Source organism: Pezoporus flaviventris, unplaced genomic scaffold, assembly GCF_033815535.1.
Source record: "Pezoporus flaviventris isolate CSIRO_AGI_PZ_B2104156 unplaced genomic scaffold, CSIRO_AGI_Pfla_v1 ptg000045l, whole genome shotgun sequence".
Taxonomy (NCBI): domain Eukaryota; kingdom Metazoa; phylum Chordata; class Aves; order Psittaciformes; family Psittacidae; genus Pezoporus; species Pezoporus flaviventris.
In genome coordinates, this window is record NW_026892593.1 from 2,705,072 (window position 1) to 2,723,820 (window position 18,749).

At 43.7% G+C, this 18,749-nt stretch overlaps 1 protein-coding gene across 10 annotated transcripts in view; it reads right to left on the bottom strand.

Annotated features, from left to right (window-relative positions):
- Positions 1-707: 707 nt before the first annotated feature.
- The window catches only part of BEND7 (BEN domain containing 7), a 45,608-nt gene continuing 27,566 nt past the window's right edge, over positions 708-18,749 (bottom strand). For 4 of the 10 annotated variants that reach the window (XM_061467200.1, XM_061467207.1, XM_061467197.1 and 1 more), the window contains 4 exons: positions 18,442-18,667; positions 13,688-13,807; positions 6,030-6,080; positions 708-1,311 (listed from right to left, as the gene is read on the bottom strand). In XM_061467200.1, the coding sequence (XP_061323184.1) occupies positions 1,250-1,311; positions 6,030-6,080; positions 13,688-13,807; positions 18,442-18,667 (459 nt within the window). In that variant the 3' untranslated portion in view covers positions 708-1,249. Of the gene's footprint in view, positions 1,312-6,029; positions 6,081-11,775; positions 12,006-13,687; positions 13,808-16,129; positions 18,178-18,441; positions 18,668-18,749 lie in introns of those variants that run through there. The other 6 variants (XM_061467198.1, XM_061467202.1, XM_061467199.1 and 3 more) reach the window with 6 other exon arrangements.

The following is an 18,749-nucleotide window of genomic DNA, read 5'->3' on the forward strand; positions in this document are numbered from 1 at the left end:
AGACCAAAGCGCTCCCGTTGGCTTCGGTGTTATTTGCGGGCACTGGGTGACATCTGAGAAACAGGCTTTAGGATTGCTAAAGAAAGAGATTCAATATTTTGACAACCATCCCACTCTATAATAGCACTTCTGTTGAGACACTCAAAGGCCAAACAGTTTGAAACCCAAAAAAGATGCAGCTAAAATATCCACAGGAAACGAAGCACAACGGTGAAGGCTCTAGCAGCTCTCCCTTGAATTCCAGGAAACACACTCAGACTACCTGGTGATGGATGCTGCAGGTTAAGACCTGCCAGACTTTTCCCCAACATCTTTAAAGTGAATTTAGTGCTGATGAAGGTGCAGAAGTGAAGGTTTGCATGGAGGGCACATACGATTTTACCTTAGCCCCAGCCCGAAAGGACTGACCCTTCCAACGTCTAACAGGATAGTGCAATGTCTTGATCAATTCACTCATCTTTACTGCTGAGGTATCAATCGAGTGCCAGGGAAAAGGTGACTTGAGCTTCAAAAATGGTTGAACATTGTTGCCAAGGGCAGTGGCTGAAAAATCACAGTGTGCAGACCCTCTTCCTGGAAACCAGCAAACTGATATGGTTTGAGACTGAAGTGTAGGTGAGTGAGGGGAGAATGACCAGCCATCTGCACTGAAGAGATGCTCAAGAGCCATCCCAATAGGACCACAGAGGAGAATGTGTCCGAGGAGAATGTGTCTGAGGAACAGCTTCTCCTTGCTACAATTAGGAAACTGGGCACTGCTGGGAGGAATCCTGGTCACTGGTAATACAGCAGCCAAGAGAGGAAAAGTGGGTCTGAAAAGAGCTTGGCCAAGTCAAATGCTCATCGAGCCCCTGGGGCTCCTGATGGAGAGAGATGCCTGGAGACAGGAAGAGTCACACGGCTGTGTGTATGGAACACTGCTGGCAAGCGTTACAACCACATGGAAAAACGCAATCATAGAGGACAAACAAAGGCAAGAAGATGTCTTCAGAGTGGATGCCCTGCTAATTAAATAGTGCATTGGATGAGGGAAATCATCTTTAATTAAGATGAAGAAGAGTGAAGCGATCTGGTAGCTTTGTGATTTGAGGTTACATGGAAAATGCATGAAACGACACAAACTTGAGATGAAAGCAGTGTGGATTGTCCATGTCTTGTACACTGAAGCTCTTGTGCCGATCTGGTGGGAATGTTATCCAAAGGAGAGGATGCTTTTATCCGCTACGAATACTGATGTGGGATGTGAAATTCAAGGGGAAAAATCCAGGTTTGCGTCTATCAGATGATCTGTTGTGGTGTCAAAAAGGCTACCTGAGGGGAGAAACAGTGAAGAAATCAGTTAAAAATATCAAAATTTGAAGAAATCAGTCAATTATCCCAAAAAAGGGAAAAATTAAACTGATGGAAATTACATATTTGAGTTCTAACATGTGCTGGGGCTGAGCAGCTGGTGTGTACACAGGCAGTGGCTGCTGAATCCCATTTAGAGTAGGGCTCAGTTGGCTAAAGAAAACCAAATTAAATAGTTTTTTGAATCCATATTTGCCAGCCAAGTTCCTCACACAACATCCAGTGCCCCCACTTCAGGTGTCAAGTGCTGCATTAGAGTCCAGAACAAACTGCTCTGCAATGCTCACCCCTTTGAAGTTAGGTTCTGAAGAAGGGAAAAGGCACCACATGAATTTTAAACCTCAAGTACATACTTTGGGATCTTCTTTGCAGCAGTCTAAATGCATATGGGAGAATACATATATATATAAATATCTATCTATATTATACAGAGATATGAAAAGGTGCACGGTATGATTATATCCCATCTTTTTTAAAGCACTTTAAGAATGTGCTTTTTCTAAACAGAACAATGAAAGATGGACAGAAGAATTACAAGGAGCGCGCTAAGAACACAGGGCAAACAGGAGACAGACATCAATCAGCCTGAGAGGCAAATGCAACCCAATGAAAAGGGTTGCATGCAGTTGTGCACTGAAAGGATAAAGATTTATATTACAATAAAGGATTTGTATTTAAGGTTTCGAAAAGGTTTTTTCATTGTTTGAAGTTTCATTTTCTTGATATTGTATTTCAAGAGAAAAGCAGACAACCTGTATAGAATTGCCTCGTTGCTGTTTTCTTATCATCTGGCTCTTTACCAGGAGATTGCTCTCATCTTCTCACAAAACTGTGTCACCCCTGGCCCTGAGGATTGGGATGACAGTGTTGTGCCTTCTTTTAGGGATATCAGAATTCTCTCTCATCTGGAAATTAACCCCAGTGTGGAGAAACTACACAAGCTCTCAGCACAGCTGTGGCCCAAAGCAGGGGTATAAGGAGACATCTCACATGGTCCTGGGCTGCATATAACTTAAAAATCCAATATTCAGGATGAGGATGCAAGAACAGGGTGGTGCAGCTGCCTTGCATCAGTTTCCATGTGCAGAATTTAGGGGTTACATGTTCCTGTTACACCTTCCTGTTGTTTCTCTTTTAAAACACAAGATCCAGATGCTTTATGTAAACTGCAGACCAAAGAAAGATGAGCCTTTCTGCAATATCAGCTTCTATAGAAAAGACTCTAAAAGCTGCCACATCTGTGAGATAAAGACCTATCTCCCTATCTCACACCTTGCAGATGCCTGTATCACAGAACCATAGGATGGTTTAGGTTGGAAAGGACCTTAAGATAATGAAATTCCAACCCGCTGCCATGGGCACCGAGAAACTAATCAGTCTCTCTACTTAGTGAATGATATTTACCCCTGGAGCCGCCTGACCCATTTCAGCTCTGCTCTGGACACAGCCTTCAGCTTCTGGTAGGTGCTGTGGAAGACCTGAGCTTTGATAACATTTGTTAGAGACAATTCTAGTATTTTCTTAAGATTTATCTGTCGATGCAAGTTTAACTGCCACAGTGCTTCCAATTTCCTTTAAACACCCTTCAATCAATGGCTTTTAAAGCAAAGGCCTTCTCAGCATTGATGGTGATTTTAAAACAGGAGCACGCAAGTGCTTTCTGCTCACAAGTGCTAAAATCTAATTGGGAAAAAATGTCCCCCTTAACTTTTATGGGGATGAACCAGCTTGGATGTTTTACAATGCTTTAGAGTTCCAGAAGAGGGTTTAGAAAACAACACAGCCCCTGTGCTCCTCAAAGCCCAGCACTTTGCTAGCAGTAAGCAGGTTCAGACCCAGCTGTAGGCAGCTATTACTGCTCACAGAGCCCAGCCCTGCTGGCACCTCCTAACATGACCTGAGCAGACCTGACCTTCTCTCTGGAAGCAGCCCTCTTCCCACCAGTGATGAAGAGCGCAAGAGCAACCACACTTCTGACTGAGGTGTCTCCAGTGAAGTGTCAGACAGAGTCGTGATCCAAAAACACAAGGGTTGAGGCATCGCTAGTCCACATACAGCCAGATCTTGTGCACAATGTCACCAGTGTCGCAGGCAGCACTGACTGAGCAGCAAAGGCTGATTAAAGGCATCCTTTTTAGGCACCAGCACTTACCGTTGGTTCAGATCATCCACTTTGGGTGCTTTTGCTTCACAAGTTTGTTCAATTCTTGAAGACCAAGAGAGCAACCATCTGATGTCTCCCATAGACAGCTTCTGTACCCCTCCTTTCCCCCCGCCCCCATCTAGTCTCCTGCAAGACCCACCTCCATCAAGCAAAACAATTTAGTCTGGTTTTATTCTACCAATACACCAGGTTAATCACTGATCATGGAATTATAGAATCATTTAGGTTGGAAAAGACCTTTAAATCAAGTCCAACCCAGCACTGCCAAGCCCACCACTAAACCACGTCCCTAAGTGCACATCTGCTCGTCTTTTAAACACCTCCAGGGACGGTGCCTCCACCACTTCCCTGGGCAGCCTGTTCCACTGCCTGACAACCTGTTCAGCAAAGGAATTTCTCCTAATAGCCAGTCTAAGCCTTCCCTGGTGCAACTTGAGGTGGTGATTTATTTGCTATTAGCTATCATCTGCAACCAAGGCCCATTGCACCAGGCACTGTACAAACATAGACTCTTCCCAAAGATTCTTCAAGCTAAACAAAGACAGCTGAATAAACCACACAAAGGCTCTCTTTAAAGAACTTGCCAGTGACCACCCCTTTACAAAACCAGCTATGCTGACAGGGAAAGACCCCTGTAAAAGTTATATTCCACCTCTTTTGCTACAGTCCTTGATAAAAAGCATCTGTATTTTGGCTCTCTATCATAATTACTGTCATTATGCTGTCTGAATATCACTTTAAATCACTTGCTTCCAAGAACAGTATGATATTAACATGGATATGTGCTATAAAGAGGCACTTGAACACATATAATAAATGGGTGGGAACCAAACATTTGGTTTACAGCCGTGAGCATCACCTCCCCCAGCAGTGCAGACTGCAGCGTGGTTTATTTAGGTATCCTTCCATGGATATTGTGAAGTATACACTGCAAGGAAGTATGTCAGCCCAAAAACTGTATGCATGGATGCTCAGAGGTGTACAGGCAAGCAGAACACAGTGGTGATCCGTTGTGAAGTGGAAAGGGAGTTGTCTTCACTGCCACAACCACCTCAGCACACCATTACAGATGTACAATGCGAGTAGTAACTACAGAAACCGTGCTTGAACACCACAACAACCCAATAATTCTCCTTAACACGATCACTAGAGCAATGAAAAGATAACGCTGCATCGCATCAGCCACCTTTATTAGGATCCTCTTGCACGAGAACCACTTCCCTCCCTGATAAAAGCAATGAACAGGATGTCACTTGGAAGAGACCTTTCAAACCAGAGCTTCCTGCATCTATTATCGCAGCCGTGCCCTGAAACGCTATTCAGTGCCTGGCCAAGAAAGCAGCACGGCGGCTTCCAGGCAGCGCGTGCTCCCAGCCCCCCCTGGGCCCATGCCAGGACTAGACTATAGTTGCTTGTCCTCCCAACTGCTTCGCTGGTCCTATTCCTTAGTAACTGCACGTGCTCCGACAGCGGGATTGCAACCGGCGGTGCTCCACGGCTGGCAGCTGCTGCTCAGGCACACAGCAGCAGTGTGTGAGAGCTCCTTCTCTCCAGCCCCTACGTAAGAGAGATTAGGAGGCCCTTGCACAAGATGCTGTGATAGTATTACTACTCTCCTGTCCATCCCCATAGCCTCCAGGTAGCACGGCCTGAGCTCAGCAATGCTGTCCTGTTCTTCACAGCAAGAGCGCTGCTGATCTCCAACCACCCTTTGTTGTTATACGTTAGAAACATGATAAGAATGCACCATAACCCATGATATTGTCTGTGCAAGATTCCCCCTCCTTTTAATTTAGCTTTGGGGATAACATGTAAATCACAGGGAAATGACTTTGCAATGCAGGGAAATTCCCAACTCACTTTCCCCACATTCTGGCCCCACTGTATCTTCAGAGGATGGCAGCTCAGCTCCTACCATCAGGGCACCTGTTGACAGACTGACTCTTTAATGAGAAGGTGCTTCAAATTTCAGTTTCAGCCCATCTTGATTTCAACACCATGTGCAACAACATGCAAAAACCTTCTTTCCCAGCCCACCCAGCTGCCCAGCTAAGCTGCTGTGCAGCTGCTGTCAGGCTTTTGAGGGTGGCTGCACTTCAAGGATAAGCAACCCAACACTTAACTAGCACATAACCATCTCTGCAATCTTTCTGTGAACCCAATATGGTTGCTAATACCTTGGACAGCTGAGCACATGCTACAGATGATTGTGTTTGTCCCTACCAGAAACCTCCCAGAAATACCAGGGGTGAGCACAAGTCTGGCGTAAGAAGGGTAACTTATTAGCTTAGCTGCTACCATGAACCTTGAGGTTTTATGGATATGAAACAGAGGAGGAAATGGTAAGATTCTGATGCCTTTGTTTTTTAACACAGGCCGTTGAAAACTCAAAGATAGCTGGGTCCTGTATGCAATTACCTGCCTGTATGTGCCATGCCAGGAGCATTGAGAACTGCTTCTGTGCCATAAATAAACCAATACATTGGAAGCTGATAAAAATGTGAATGCATTTTACCTGTTTGTAGGAGAGAAATGTCCGGCTTCTCATCACAGTCAGGTGCCTCTGCTGATTGCAAATATAAACAAGAAATCTCATTACTTTGACTGAATATGGGAAGGAGATTAAAAAGCTGCATATTCTAAAAGTGGTTTTGCATTTTCTATATACTTTCCTCCACTGCAATTTGCTGTTGCTCTGTTTAAAACCTCACTGTTTGCTTGGAGGAAAAGGTCATATAATAAAAATGCAAACTTAGAAGAGGGGAGCTGGGTATTCAGAAGCAGTTGTGCCAGCAATGGGATGGGGAAATGCTTGTTCTTGTTAAGGTTTCTGGATATTCAGATGATAAAAGGAGTTGGGATCATTTGATAAAGTCATGTCAGGAATGTCACCAGCGGTCCTTGGAAGGCTGGATCGCCACCCTCTGACAGCTGCCATCATGGGGAAAGGCTGAACACCCCCATTCCTGCACCGTGACCACAGATGAGCTTGTTTTACGGGGCACAGATTTACAAGGCCAGTGTCTTCAAAGATGCAGTGATTAAAAACGCACATAACCAGCCAGGGACAAGAACAGTTACGGTGTGTGCATACACACGTGCTTTCTACCCACAGCTTATGCAAGATCATTTGACTTCATTTAGCCCACAGTGAAGGAAGGCTAAAAGCCTAATTTGTTCATTTCTTATTTGCCACAGGCCAAGGGTATGCATAAAGATAACTGATTTGGCTCAGTGGATGTGCACTGACTTGTTAGACTCTAGTACCCTGGAGTGCGCATGTAAACCCCAAGTTATAGGCGTGTAACAGGAAATCAGTGCCTAACCTACACAAGCCTCATTCAAAATCCTATTATCTTTGTCTTTTGGCACTTTAGCAATGGTATTTAAGGCCTGTAAAACACAATGAGATCTTTGAGAGCACTTCAGCAAACTAGGTGTGGTTATAAAGGACCAGCCCATTACAGGGTACACGGTCAGTGTGATGAATATACGCCTACTCACATCCATTTATTGCACAGTATCTACAGGGATCAAATCTGACCAAGGCTACACATGCACTGAACAACTTAGTTCAGCTCCCGCTTGGAACAAAGCTATGTCCTGATCATCTTTATCATGGCTCTACGCATGAGGATGTTGAGTCGTTGCCTTTATGATGATATTGTAAGGACTAATCCAGCTCCTGATCTACATTAGTTTCCTAATGTAGAACCACCAACCCGTGGCTATCCATCCCTGGACCAAGAGGCTGCTCTCTCTTCCACATGCATGGATGTCAGTTTAGTTTTTACCTGTCTGCTCCCTACTCAGTTCAATTAAATGAACTAAAGACAATAGAAACAAACTAAACCCCCTGATATTAAGCAGTTACCCTCCCACAGGAGGTTTAAAGGGAAAGCATGGAAAAGTACAAGGCACAGACCTGTAAGTGACCCTGCGCCTTGCACTGATACCCGTTTCTGCTTTCTGTGAGAAAGTGTCATGCCGGGCAGAAACAAATCAGGTGCTTGGTACAGCTTACTGTGAAAATATTGAATATTGGAAGGACTGGGTGGCTCAATACATAGGAAGAGTTTACCTAGGCTGGTTTGGATGTGGACTGGACTCCCAGTGATGGAAGGACTGGATGTGCAAGGGAGGAGACAGCACAGTGAAACGAACAGCTGAGGAACAGCCAACAGGACAGACACAGCTTTAAAACTGACAGTCTGAGGCCAACTTCTACATTATGAAGAATCTGCACCAAGTGATTCTGTGGCACAGCTACTCAGCAGAGGCAAAGATGTAACTGGCCCCTTGGGTTAAAGGGACCCAAACTATGCAAACGGGGAAGCCAGATCTGAGTGCTTGCAATGGGTTGAAAAGTCTCCCCTCTATCAATACCAGGGTTGGAGCCAACCAGGCTGTTCACTCAAGTGATAGTTCTCTGCAGCAACCCTTGAAGTAGCTCTAGAGATGGAGTTACCTTTCTGCCTAACTGCTCTTCTGACATACGCTGAACTCAGAGGAAAGCAGTGATTCAGAAAGAAACAAATGGAAGCTAGGAAAGAAGGACTTCAGCCTCCAACTTTGCAGGACCAGTTTTGTGCCATTTTAATGTGGCACAAGACTAACAGGTGAGGTCCAGCTCTCCACCAACTGTCCCAGTCCTGTTCCTCATGACAGCACAAATGTTTATATGGTCACCAAGATCAGATCTCATTAAAAACTGACACCACCACCACGTTAATGCTTGTGCCAGCACCAGAACGGGAGTGGGAGCACAGCAGATGCCCAGACAAACTACTCAATAGCTGCCTGAATTTGTTTTATGAACCTGGATGTGTAACTGCAGCTCCAGGTGAAGTACGACACAAAGGCATGACAAACACCTCGACCTCCCAACATGGCTGTAAACCACCACCTTTCTGTATGTCATTCCAAGCAGGAAAGAAGTTTGCCTTTGACAACCGCGCCCAGAGACTGCCAGCCAAGCTTTGCTTGTCTTGAGCCAGCTTGCAAGACAAGGCAAGCAGAAATAGAGCCTGCTGTGAGAATCTGGGGCCTCTTTTCTGTCCTTTGCTTAGATGGAGCTCAGAAGCTCTTACAAAACAATCCCAATAGTAATTTCCTTAGAACCTTCCGCAAAACAACAGTAAAAATAACAGTTTAGCTTCTGATGTACATGTTTGTTAAGTGTAGAGCTGCTGGTTTGCTCCTTGCTCCATATCTCAGGCTGGGAAGATGAATGCAGCAGTCATTCAGTTTAATACTACTGGTTTTGTCTAAGGTATCACACACAAAAGCACTGTAGCATGTGTTGGACTTGTATCCTCCATCGTTCGTGGCCCTGTGTGTACTACTAAGCAAAAAAACATCTACTTGATCTCTTCAACATGTAGATATTGTATCGAAGACACAAACCGGGGAAATCAGAAAGATGAAGAGAAAGCAAAAAAAAACCCATACAAAACAATGGAAGCAGCAGTTTGAACAAGGATGTGCTTATTTCCAGAAAAGAAGGCAAGCATCTTTCCTTCCATCATTCCCACTATTTTACAGTGCAACAAGATGATGTTAATTTTAAACAACAATTCAAGGATGAAGTGGCACAGCATGTAATTTATTTAAATTAATCCTGCCTGGAAAATGTCAGCATGTTTTCTAACATTGCCATATTTTACTTTACGGACTAGGACAATCAAAAGCTTCCAGGTTATGCACAAGGTAATCACTTTGCATGAACAGCTCTTACACTTTGTACTTTGGGCATACTACTCACACAATATCAGCTTTCCTGTCTATGCAATGGACTACTACTGCTGAGTAACGGCTTAGAGGATCTTCAGAACATAAAAAGGGAGGAAGAACTTACTGTGAGAGACGTATGGCCCCTGACCTACTGCTTATTAATGGATGGAGAGTTTAGTAATCAAAAGGCTTGGATGCTATGTGTGGCACAGAGGTGACTGGAACAGCCAGTCAGTTCCTTCTGATTGTACCTTGTTTAAGGTTTCTATGCTAATGGCTGACTGTCTCCCTCTGTGCTGCCACTGGCAAGGCCATGAGCCACCTACCCATGTGCTCTTCTGCAGGGTGAAAAAAACACACCATGGGAAACCCACTGCTGTAAATCCCAAGGCAATTTGCATTGTAATTCATGCTGCTTTAAGAGGGGAAAACCTTTGCATGTCTTTTCGTTGACTCATTCTCTTCCAGGGCCGCTTTGCATCTCATCCCAGCAGCCACAAAGGTTCAGCTTCTCTGCTGGGAGAAGACAAGATCTGGCACTATGAAGCCATGCCCCATACCCTGTGCTGTTGGCATGACATGGGACCAGTAGTCAAGGCTGAATATTATCACCCTCTTTAATTTTAAGCATAACATCTGTTTGTAACATTAACCTACAGTCTCTTCTCCCCTTTGTGACAGTCAACTTGTGAAATTCTGAAGAGACTGAACAAGGCCAATAAAAATTTAATGGCAGTGACAGCTTTATTCTCAGATCTAACAAATAAAAACCCTTACCCCAGTCTCAGATCTCAGGCTAGGAACTAACAAAAAAACCCAAAGCAAAATAAAGAAATGAAAAAGAATAATATTTCCAGCTATGAAAAATATTGTCACTGATTTGGAAGTTAAAGGCGTTTTTATTTGGCTTAGGATAACAACATTTCCCAATCTGCACAGGGGAACTATTTGCTGGAAAGCAGCATTTTTTTTTATTAGCTTTCAAGTAGGGAGCTTTTCTGTCCTTAATTCTAGGAGATGAGGCGAACATCATAAATAAGGTTGAAGCTGGGCAGCATCTATATCCAGCAATCATGATTTCATTTAACCTGGAAAAATTCTGTTGAGCACACCCTATAGAAAGGGGTACAAGAAGCAGATCCACCCCACTCCCTTGCTAGAATTCTCTGAAATGGTGAGTATCACTGAAAGCAAGAGCAGGATTTACATTATCAGTCTGAAATGATGTTTCACAGGACAAAGCACAGAGGGTTGCTCATGAATGCAGTGTCTTACTGCTTGGTTTGAGATGACACACTAATCAGAGGATGAGCTAAGTGGCTCAGGGGAAGGCAAACAGGATGGAAAACCTGCCCTTCCTCTCTTAAATACTTCTGCTGTTACAATTTAGCCCACTTCAGTGGTGACTAAAATGTTGTCTTGTGGCTTTGGTAAAATAAATGGATTTGTTCTTTGGGCACCTCAGTCTATACCCACAAACTGAGCCAGCACATTTCAGTGAGCAAGTGGAGACAAAACTAAGAGGATGACCTCGAAGTATGGACATGAGGACACTTGCTCAGGAGGGCTCAAGCCTCTGCCCCACAGTCCACACACAGACTGGAAGAGCTCAGCTGGAAGCGTGCTGAATCCCACATCTCAGTGGCTGCAATTCCCATAGTTTTCAGATTCTCAAAAGCTAAGTTTTGTAACATGGGGTCCTGGGACACCTTCTTCCCATAGCAGATCAAACCTCGCTCTGCGCCTGCCCTCCCCTCCTGTTTTGGTCTCTGTTAAGTTACACACAGCTGTAACAATTTTGGTATGGTTTCACAATGAATAGTTAATACGTGCATAGTTCCCACAACACCACTTTTATATCACAATACAGCTGCTGTGGGTTGTGAGACTGTGCTAGCAAACATTCCAACATGCTTCCCTCGGTCCTATACACTGCCCCAGGTATCTGCTAACATCCATGGCTGGAAACAAAATATGGGACTAAATGGATCTGTCGCTTGATCAGCTCTATATCCCCCATATCAGAAGCTCATGGTTGTAACAGAAGTACTAACAAATCTTATTTCAACAAGATGAAGATGTTACTGTCTGCTCCTGCCCCCCTCTGCTATCACATAGGCTGGGGAAACCTCTCATTTGCTTCAGTGCAAGGGCAGGTTGGGTTGGCTTCAGCCACCGGAAGACAGGGCTGTGGATAGGGCAATGAAGGGTAAGATGCAGATGGCCACTGAGGTGTGTTCAATCACTCCTGCACCACCAAAAAGGGCATGTATGCCTGTGGTCTATGTCAGAGAGAAACCAATGCACTTCAAGTAATGGCCAATAAACTAAACACGAAAAAGAGATTTTCTATCAATCCAGGTACTATGTACTTTTAAAAAAATAAATTATTATTATAATTAAATATAATATTATACATTTTACATCTATTATATATATTATATTATCTATAATAATATTATTTTATTTAGTTATAAATTATTAATTCAAATAAATAAACCCAAGGGGCTGATAGGTTAATTGCTGCTCACTCCTCATCCACACACATTGAGTTACCTTCCATGTGCAGGGAAAGACAGGTATTGGAGCCTATCTTATTCAGTCACCCCATACTCAGCTTCACTTATTTCTTCTTAGTCTTGCTAGCTTAGAAACAATATCATTAGCTTAACTCTCTCCTCCTGAGAAAGGACCAAAGATGGAGATGGCCCCGTTTGAAAGGCAAAAGCTGAACATCATTGTCATTTTAATTAATATCCTGCAGAGACACCACGAAAAGCAAATAAAAAGGGAGGAAGGAAAATAAAAATCAAAACAAAATTAGGTCAATCCTCTTTCCCGAGGGATCTTCTGCAGTCAGCCCAAGGACCCTCTGCTCCCCACATCTCACACTGCACTTCCACCCTCCTGCCGTGGGGGAACAGACAGCCTTGGAAGGGGCAGAACTCAGTCCTGTTGTACAACACCAGTAATCTGACACTGTCTATAAAGAGATTATCTCCGATCCCTCTCTCCTCCCTCCCCCTATACATAAGAAACCCTTTTCAAGGCTAGTGCTGGTTCACTTCTACCCAGGGAAGCTTATGCTACTGAAAAATGTGCACTTTTTTTCTCCCCCGTGTTATTTCTGTTTCTGGGTGTTTCCCATTTTCCTCATTCTTATGCTTTTCCCTCCTGGCATTAATAACATGTAGAATGATTTCAGATGCTGGTCTAAGCGTGTGTTTCAGAGGCACAGCTTTCGACAGAAAACATCATCTCTCTGACACAGGGAGCTGGAGAGGACATCTGTAATCCTGCTCAGCCCTCCCATAGCCACAGGGACCACCAGCATTCCTTGCAAAGCCACCAGGTTCACCATCCCATCAGCCTGTGGATGCTAACAGGCACTTAATTGTGGTGATGGGCAGAAGGGAAGAGGGTAAGAGGGTAAACGGTAGGCAGTTTTTATATGGTAACAGAGAAGGACCGTGTTTAAGGACACTGGCACATGTGATGTGCCTCAGACAACAGTGTCAGATGCTCCAGGGAGAGATGGGCAAGAAATACAACCACAAGACAGCATTAAGAAAACACTAGGATAAGGTAGGGTAAGTGAAGCTTCATATGAAGAAAGTCCCTTGTAGGACAGAAGAGAAGATAGGAATGGACTAGTTAAGGTTTATAAAGTAATTACATGTCTCTTAATCAATGATACTGCTTTCCCATGAATGCTACCAGGGATTTTGACACTGCATGTTGCTGTTTGTTGCTGGAGCTGCGTCCTGCTGGGGTGAAAGCTTAGTGCAGAGGCCTCACCACAGGCTGGTCCTGGCCTCAAGCATGCAGGTTATCCCAGCCCAACTTGAGCAGCTCTGCTGCAACCTCCTACCTACATTACCTGTTACTGCTGGCAAGCTCCCTCCTGTGTATTACAGAACCTTGCTGGCACAAGCAGGGTGGGCATTTGTGGGTGGTTTTTGCTACAGTGATGCTGCTTCACAAGGAATGTGAGAAAACTCATCTATCCTTCCAGACACAGACAGTTTAATGGGAAAGCGCATTTGGGTTACGTCTTAGCAGTACAGTGAGGGGCTCGTCACACCAAATAGCACAGAATTAAAGACTTCTACTTGCAAACCTGACTGGATCAGCTAGTTTAGCATTCAGATTTCATGAACACTGGGAAGAAGAGTTTGGGTGCTAATGGAAATGGTTAGAGACATCATTTGAGAAAGACTCAAAGTTAACTTGGCTGCAAAGACACTTCCTAAACTTCCTACTATCCCAAACATAAGGAAACACACACTTTACACAGAAACCTGCTCAAATCTTCAAGGTCTTATTTTCATAGAGTGAACATGTGTAACTCCACAGTCAACAAGAAAACACTTGTGTGGGTACAAAGGCTCTAAACTTTTAACCTTACACTGACATGTTGCTCTGTATATTTTTACATACCTGAGCCTCTTTTTAACCGTCTTCTTGCAAGTTTAATTTGATCCTGAAGAATCTGGACCCAGTCCCTAGGACCAGGCAGTTTATCCACATGGTTAGCAGTGCAGTATTTTTCTGTAAAGACTGAAATAAAAAGATACCATTTTTTTTGAAGCGTTCCACCAGGATGGACAAAAGGAGACTGGAGAGGATTTGAAACAAAATACATCAAATTAACCACTCATCAAAAAGCATTTAAATGGCCAAATCTGGGATTGAAAGAATCAAGTCCAACTCAGCGTTTCATGAGTTCATCATTCAGATGGCATTTGTGTGTATAAATATCACAATACCATAGTTACTCCTTACAAAAGCCTATTCCAGAGAAACAGTCTACACCTGAGCTCTTCCATTCATGAGTTTCACACAAAACCATCATAGAAGAATAGCAGTGTACTTTGAAAAGAGTCTCCAGATGCGGCAGGCACTTGTAAATGCTGCCTCCCAGATGGTACAAGGAGAGAGTTGAAGATCTGCTCATTCAGTGGCTTCTTGGTCACGTTCCTAAGGCTTCAGGCAAACAGATGACAGATAGAAAACCTACCTCTGTGCAAACCTTTACAGTTTTCATACTGCCAAACTAACAGAATTTTTATAAAGCTACTAAAAAAGCCTTTTCTGGGAAAAAAAGAAGTAACCTATAGGTCCAACGTCATATTTGGTTGAAAAGATAAACAGGGGCTAAACATTATAGAATCATAGAATGGTTTGGTTTGGAAAGGACCTTAAGATCATCCCGTTCCAACCCTGCTGCCACGGGCAGGGACACCTCATACTAAACATGTCACCCAAGGCTCTGTCCAGCCTGGCCTTGAACACTGCCAGGGATGGAGCATTTACCACTTCTTTGGGCAACCTGTGCCAGTGCCTCACAACCCTCACAGTAAAGAACTTCTTCCTTATATCTAACCTGACCTTCCCCTGTTTAAGTCTGAACCCATTATCTTTAATTCCATATTTATGGCAGCTTCAGCAATGTTATACCCAAAATACAGGATTATAAATGGAGTGAAACTGATGCAATTGATTTTCATCATACAACTGAGAGGTATGCAAAAACTATATAAGAGCAGAAATAGAAAAATAATGCATTATTTCTGTTGGCATTACTATTGTAGTCCTGATCAGAGGTCTCAGAGCCCACTGTCCCATTATGGCTAGGAAACAAAGACAGAAAAGTGGTCCCAGATGAAGGAATGTGTAAACCTTGAGGATGAATGTCACACAAATGGGATGGGGAAGCATGAAACAATAAAAAAAGACAATTTCAGTATTTTACACACACCCTCTGAAGCAGTGCCAGCTGGTCAGTGTAAGGGGACTGAAAGTAATCCCACCCTCCAAACTCTGTGCATGTTAACAGCTTCACAAAACTACTGCATGAAAGGCAATAGCAATACTTTCCTCTGTAGACTGATTAGCAAGGATGTTAGACCAAATGTGAGGGCTTCCACAGAAGTCAATGCAGTTCCACACATTGCCAGTGTCTGATTTGCAACAACTATGGTCTCTCTGAAAGCAGAAATAATGCTTCCCTTCTGAATGCATATGGTACCTGACACAACAGGAACCTGATCAAGACTCCTACTCACTTCAGACATGCAACTGCAGTTCCTGCTTGTGACCAGGGCATGAAGACAATCTGTGACACTAGGCTGTACCTAGTGCTGCAAGCGCCTACAGTGGGAATTACAAATACTGCCCACTGTTGCCTGCATAGGAGGCCAGAGCCTGGCCACGTTGGAGAGCCAATGTGTTAACTTGCTTCTCTAACTTGCTTCTTCTTTGGAATGAAAGTCGAAATAGTGCTTAGTATGTGGTTAGGAAAACACCAAGGTAGGCAAAAAGGAATGGGAATGCACTAGGAAGAAGGCAGGTGAAGTGGGACCTCCACCTTCTAGTCCACCTGAACTAACAACCCCTCTTATCCGACCCCCTGCCACAGGCAGGGACACCTTCCACTAAAGCAGGCTGCTCTCAACCCATTCATCCCCCCATCTGCATTGATACTGGGGAATGTCCCAGCCCAGCAGTAGGACCTTGCACCTGGCCTATGGAACTTCAGGTTCACATTATGTGCACTCCTGAAGCCTGTTGAGGTAACTCTGAATGGCATCCCTTCATTCTAGCAAATCAACTGTACCACTCAGCTTGGTGTCATCTGCAAACTTGCTGAAGGTGCACTAGAAACCACTGTCTCTGTCCCTGACGAAGCCACTAAATCGTACTGGTCCCAGTATGGATCCCTGAGGGTCCCATCACACTTATATTTGAACACAGCTTACTGAGTTCTGCAGCGAGCGACTTCACTGCCTGGATTTCCAGTCAACCACATAAAGGAAAAATAACAGCTTCTGATATTCCTTTTTCATCTTCCTCCCCCCCCCCCCCCCCAGTTCCAAGTGAAAGACTGATGCAACTCACAAGGGGACCTGACTGCCTGGGAGAAACACTGCAACTGATTCAACAGGTGCCACTGCATCCCCAAGGTCAGAAGAGGATTTCTCCCTGGCTAATCATCCTGTTGCAGGAGCCTTAAATTACTTGTAAGGACAGCAGTTAAAATGTTTTCAGACAGGAAGAGTGATGTCCAAGCAAACAGATCTCTCCTTTAAGTTCTCTGCTAGGTTTTGGCATGAATATAGCCTTTTGTATTGCTGTCACGGAAAAGGACTTAAAGTGCCACTAAAAGAGATCTGGGCACGTGGTAGAGGAATGTCCTAATGATAATAATGTAAACAAGATAATGTTGTTCTTGTGGAGATTTCATACTGGCTCAGTTATTTATTGGAATAAATGAAACCACAGTGTCCTATAGCCCAGCTCTTGTGAGGGAAAATGGGTTCTATTGGAACCAGGCTGAGGAGAGACCCACAGGACATCAGCCCTTGGCATCTTATTCCATCACAGATTGCAGGGATGAGCTCTCCTGTCAGGAATCAGGCACTAGCACTTGGGCAATACTGTAAATACCAATAAGGATCACTGTTACTAAAGTGGTACCCAGTAGTACCATCAGAGATGAAATTTATCTGTTGGAACTATAACTCCCCCCTTTCTTCTCCCAAACTCAAGGGAAGAGGTTAAACCAAGCCTCAGAACTTGCTCCATTAAAAGCTTAGCTCCTGAGAAACATTGATGTCCGCAGTGGGTGATGATGCTATTTTAATAGTGCTGCTGCATCTACTGAAAAACATTGCTTTTATCACAGTACTGCTCAAATTAGAGTTTGTTGGGGTTTTTTTCCTAAGTAATTTTGAACTCCTTTTCCTTCCATTTAACTTATTTATGAAAGCTTTTAAGGAAGAATGAGATACAGACAGAGGAAATTCACCTTCAGATTTCTGAAGATTACTGAGCTCAAGAAAGGAAAGTATAAGAAAGTGTTTGTGATTTAAACCTAATGATAACTGTAAGAAAGTCTGTCAGCAACTCTGTGTTAGGACTATGACATAGCCACAATATAGACTTTATCACACAACTGCACAAATTGACAGGATTGTCTGGTGGTCTCCATGTCCAGCCTGCTGCTCAGAGTGTGGCCAACTAGATCATGATGCTCTGGACTTGGAATATTTCCAAGGATGGAGATCCTGCAGCCCTGTTCAACCACCCTTATGCTGAAAAAGCTTTTCCTCGTATCATGTGGAAAATTTCCATGTGTCCAATGCTTCTTGTGCCTCTGAGAAGAGTCTGACTCCATCTTCTCTACACGATCTATCATCTTCTTTAGGTAGTTTTGGACAGCTGTAAAATTCCTCCTGAATCATCATCTCTTCCAGTTCCCTCTGCCTTTCCTCACACTTCACATAGGTAAGTACTTCATGACTTAGCTGCTTCAATACCATAAGTCTTGGTGGCTCTCCACTGGACTCAAGCCAGTACATCAGTGTCTTTCTTGCATGGTGAGACGGGGCCACAGAGGTGGTTACAAAAGGTTCGTTGCCTCCTTTAGCTGTCAATTGACTTACTAAAGATCTTCTCATTGCTAAGGCAATCCTAAATTGGTAATCTGTATGTCAGGGCAAGTCACAGCCTGTCTTTTGATAACTTGGGTATTTTCCCTGCTATCTATCTCAGATTTCAACAACAGAATCCAGTTCAGAACCTTTGGCCTAATACTAGTTCTTTGTATGTTGTGATCGGAGAGTTTGAAGGTACATGTGTTTTTCTGGCAGTGAGAAACTCTGACTGCTAAGAACGCCACCCAGCACAGGGTCCTCACACTGACTTAGGAAATCTGCTTCTACAAGAGAAGGACCACCACCATTCTTATAAGCATCAAACTCATCTCAGTCCCAGTGTTATCTTCCTCCATCTCTCCCCAATCCAGCCATCAACAGCTCAACTATTTACAGAGCAGACACAATCAGATGCAGTGCAAGCCTCAGAGTTTTGGCTGAAGATGATCAGTTACACTGTCATTATGTTTTCAAGAGTTCTTTGCATCTCTGCTATCCGAAAAAGAAAAATGATTACCTTATAGGAACATTGAGTTTCCAGCCTTAGAGCCTGACTTCACAAACTGGGATCACTGGCTTAAAATTAACACAAGCTCTCCCCGTAGAAGCTATTTTTAACAAGTGAATGAAAGGGAACAAAAATAAGACTGCATATTTTAATAGATTTAACACACATCAGAAATTCTAATCCCCTTACACTCTCTGTAGCTGAGAATATGTTCTAATTCCACATATGAAAGAAAGCAAAACCCATACCTTTTATTGCACCCACAATATTTTGGTCTAGTCCTTTCCGGTTGTCATTGAGCCCTCTTTTCCTTTTGCCGTTTGGTAAAGAGTTAGCCAAAGTCTTGTCATCAAAAAATGCACAGACCAGCTTCCTAAAGAGCAGACTTCCTGAGCGAGTATAGTTTGATAATATAGAGTCCAGCTGAGATTTCGGCATGAAGACGTCAAAGCCTTCTGCAAGTTGCACTTCTGGCTACCGAAAGAATACAAATGTTTTAATTAAAGGAGCATTCAAAGACGTTATTTTACTTCAATCATGCACTGGTGAGACTTCA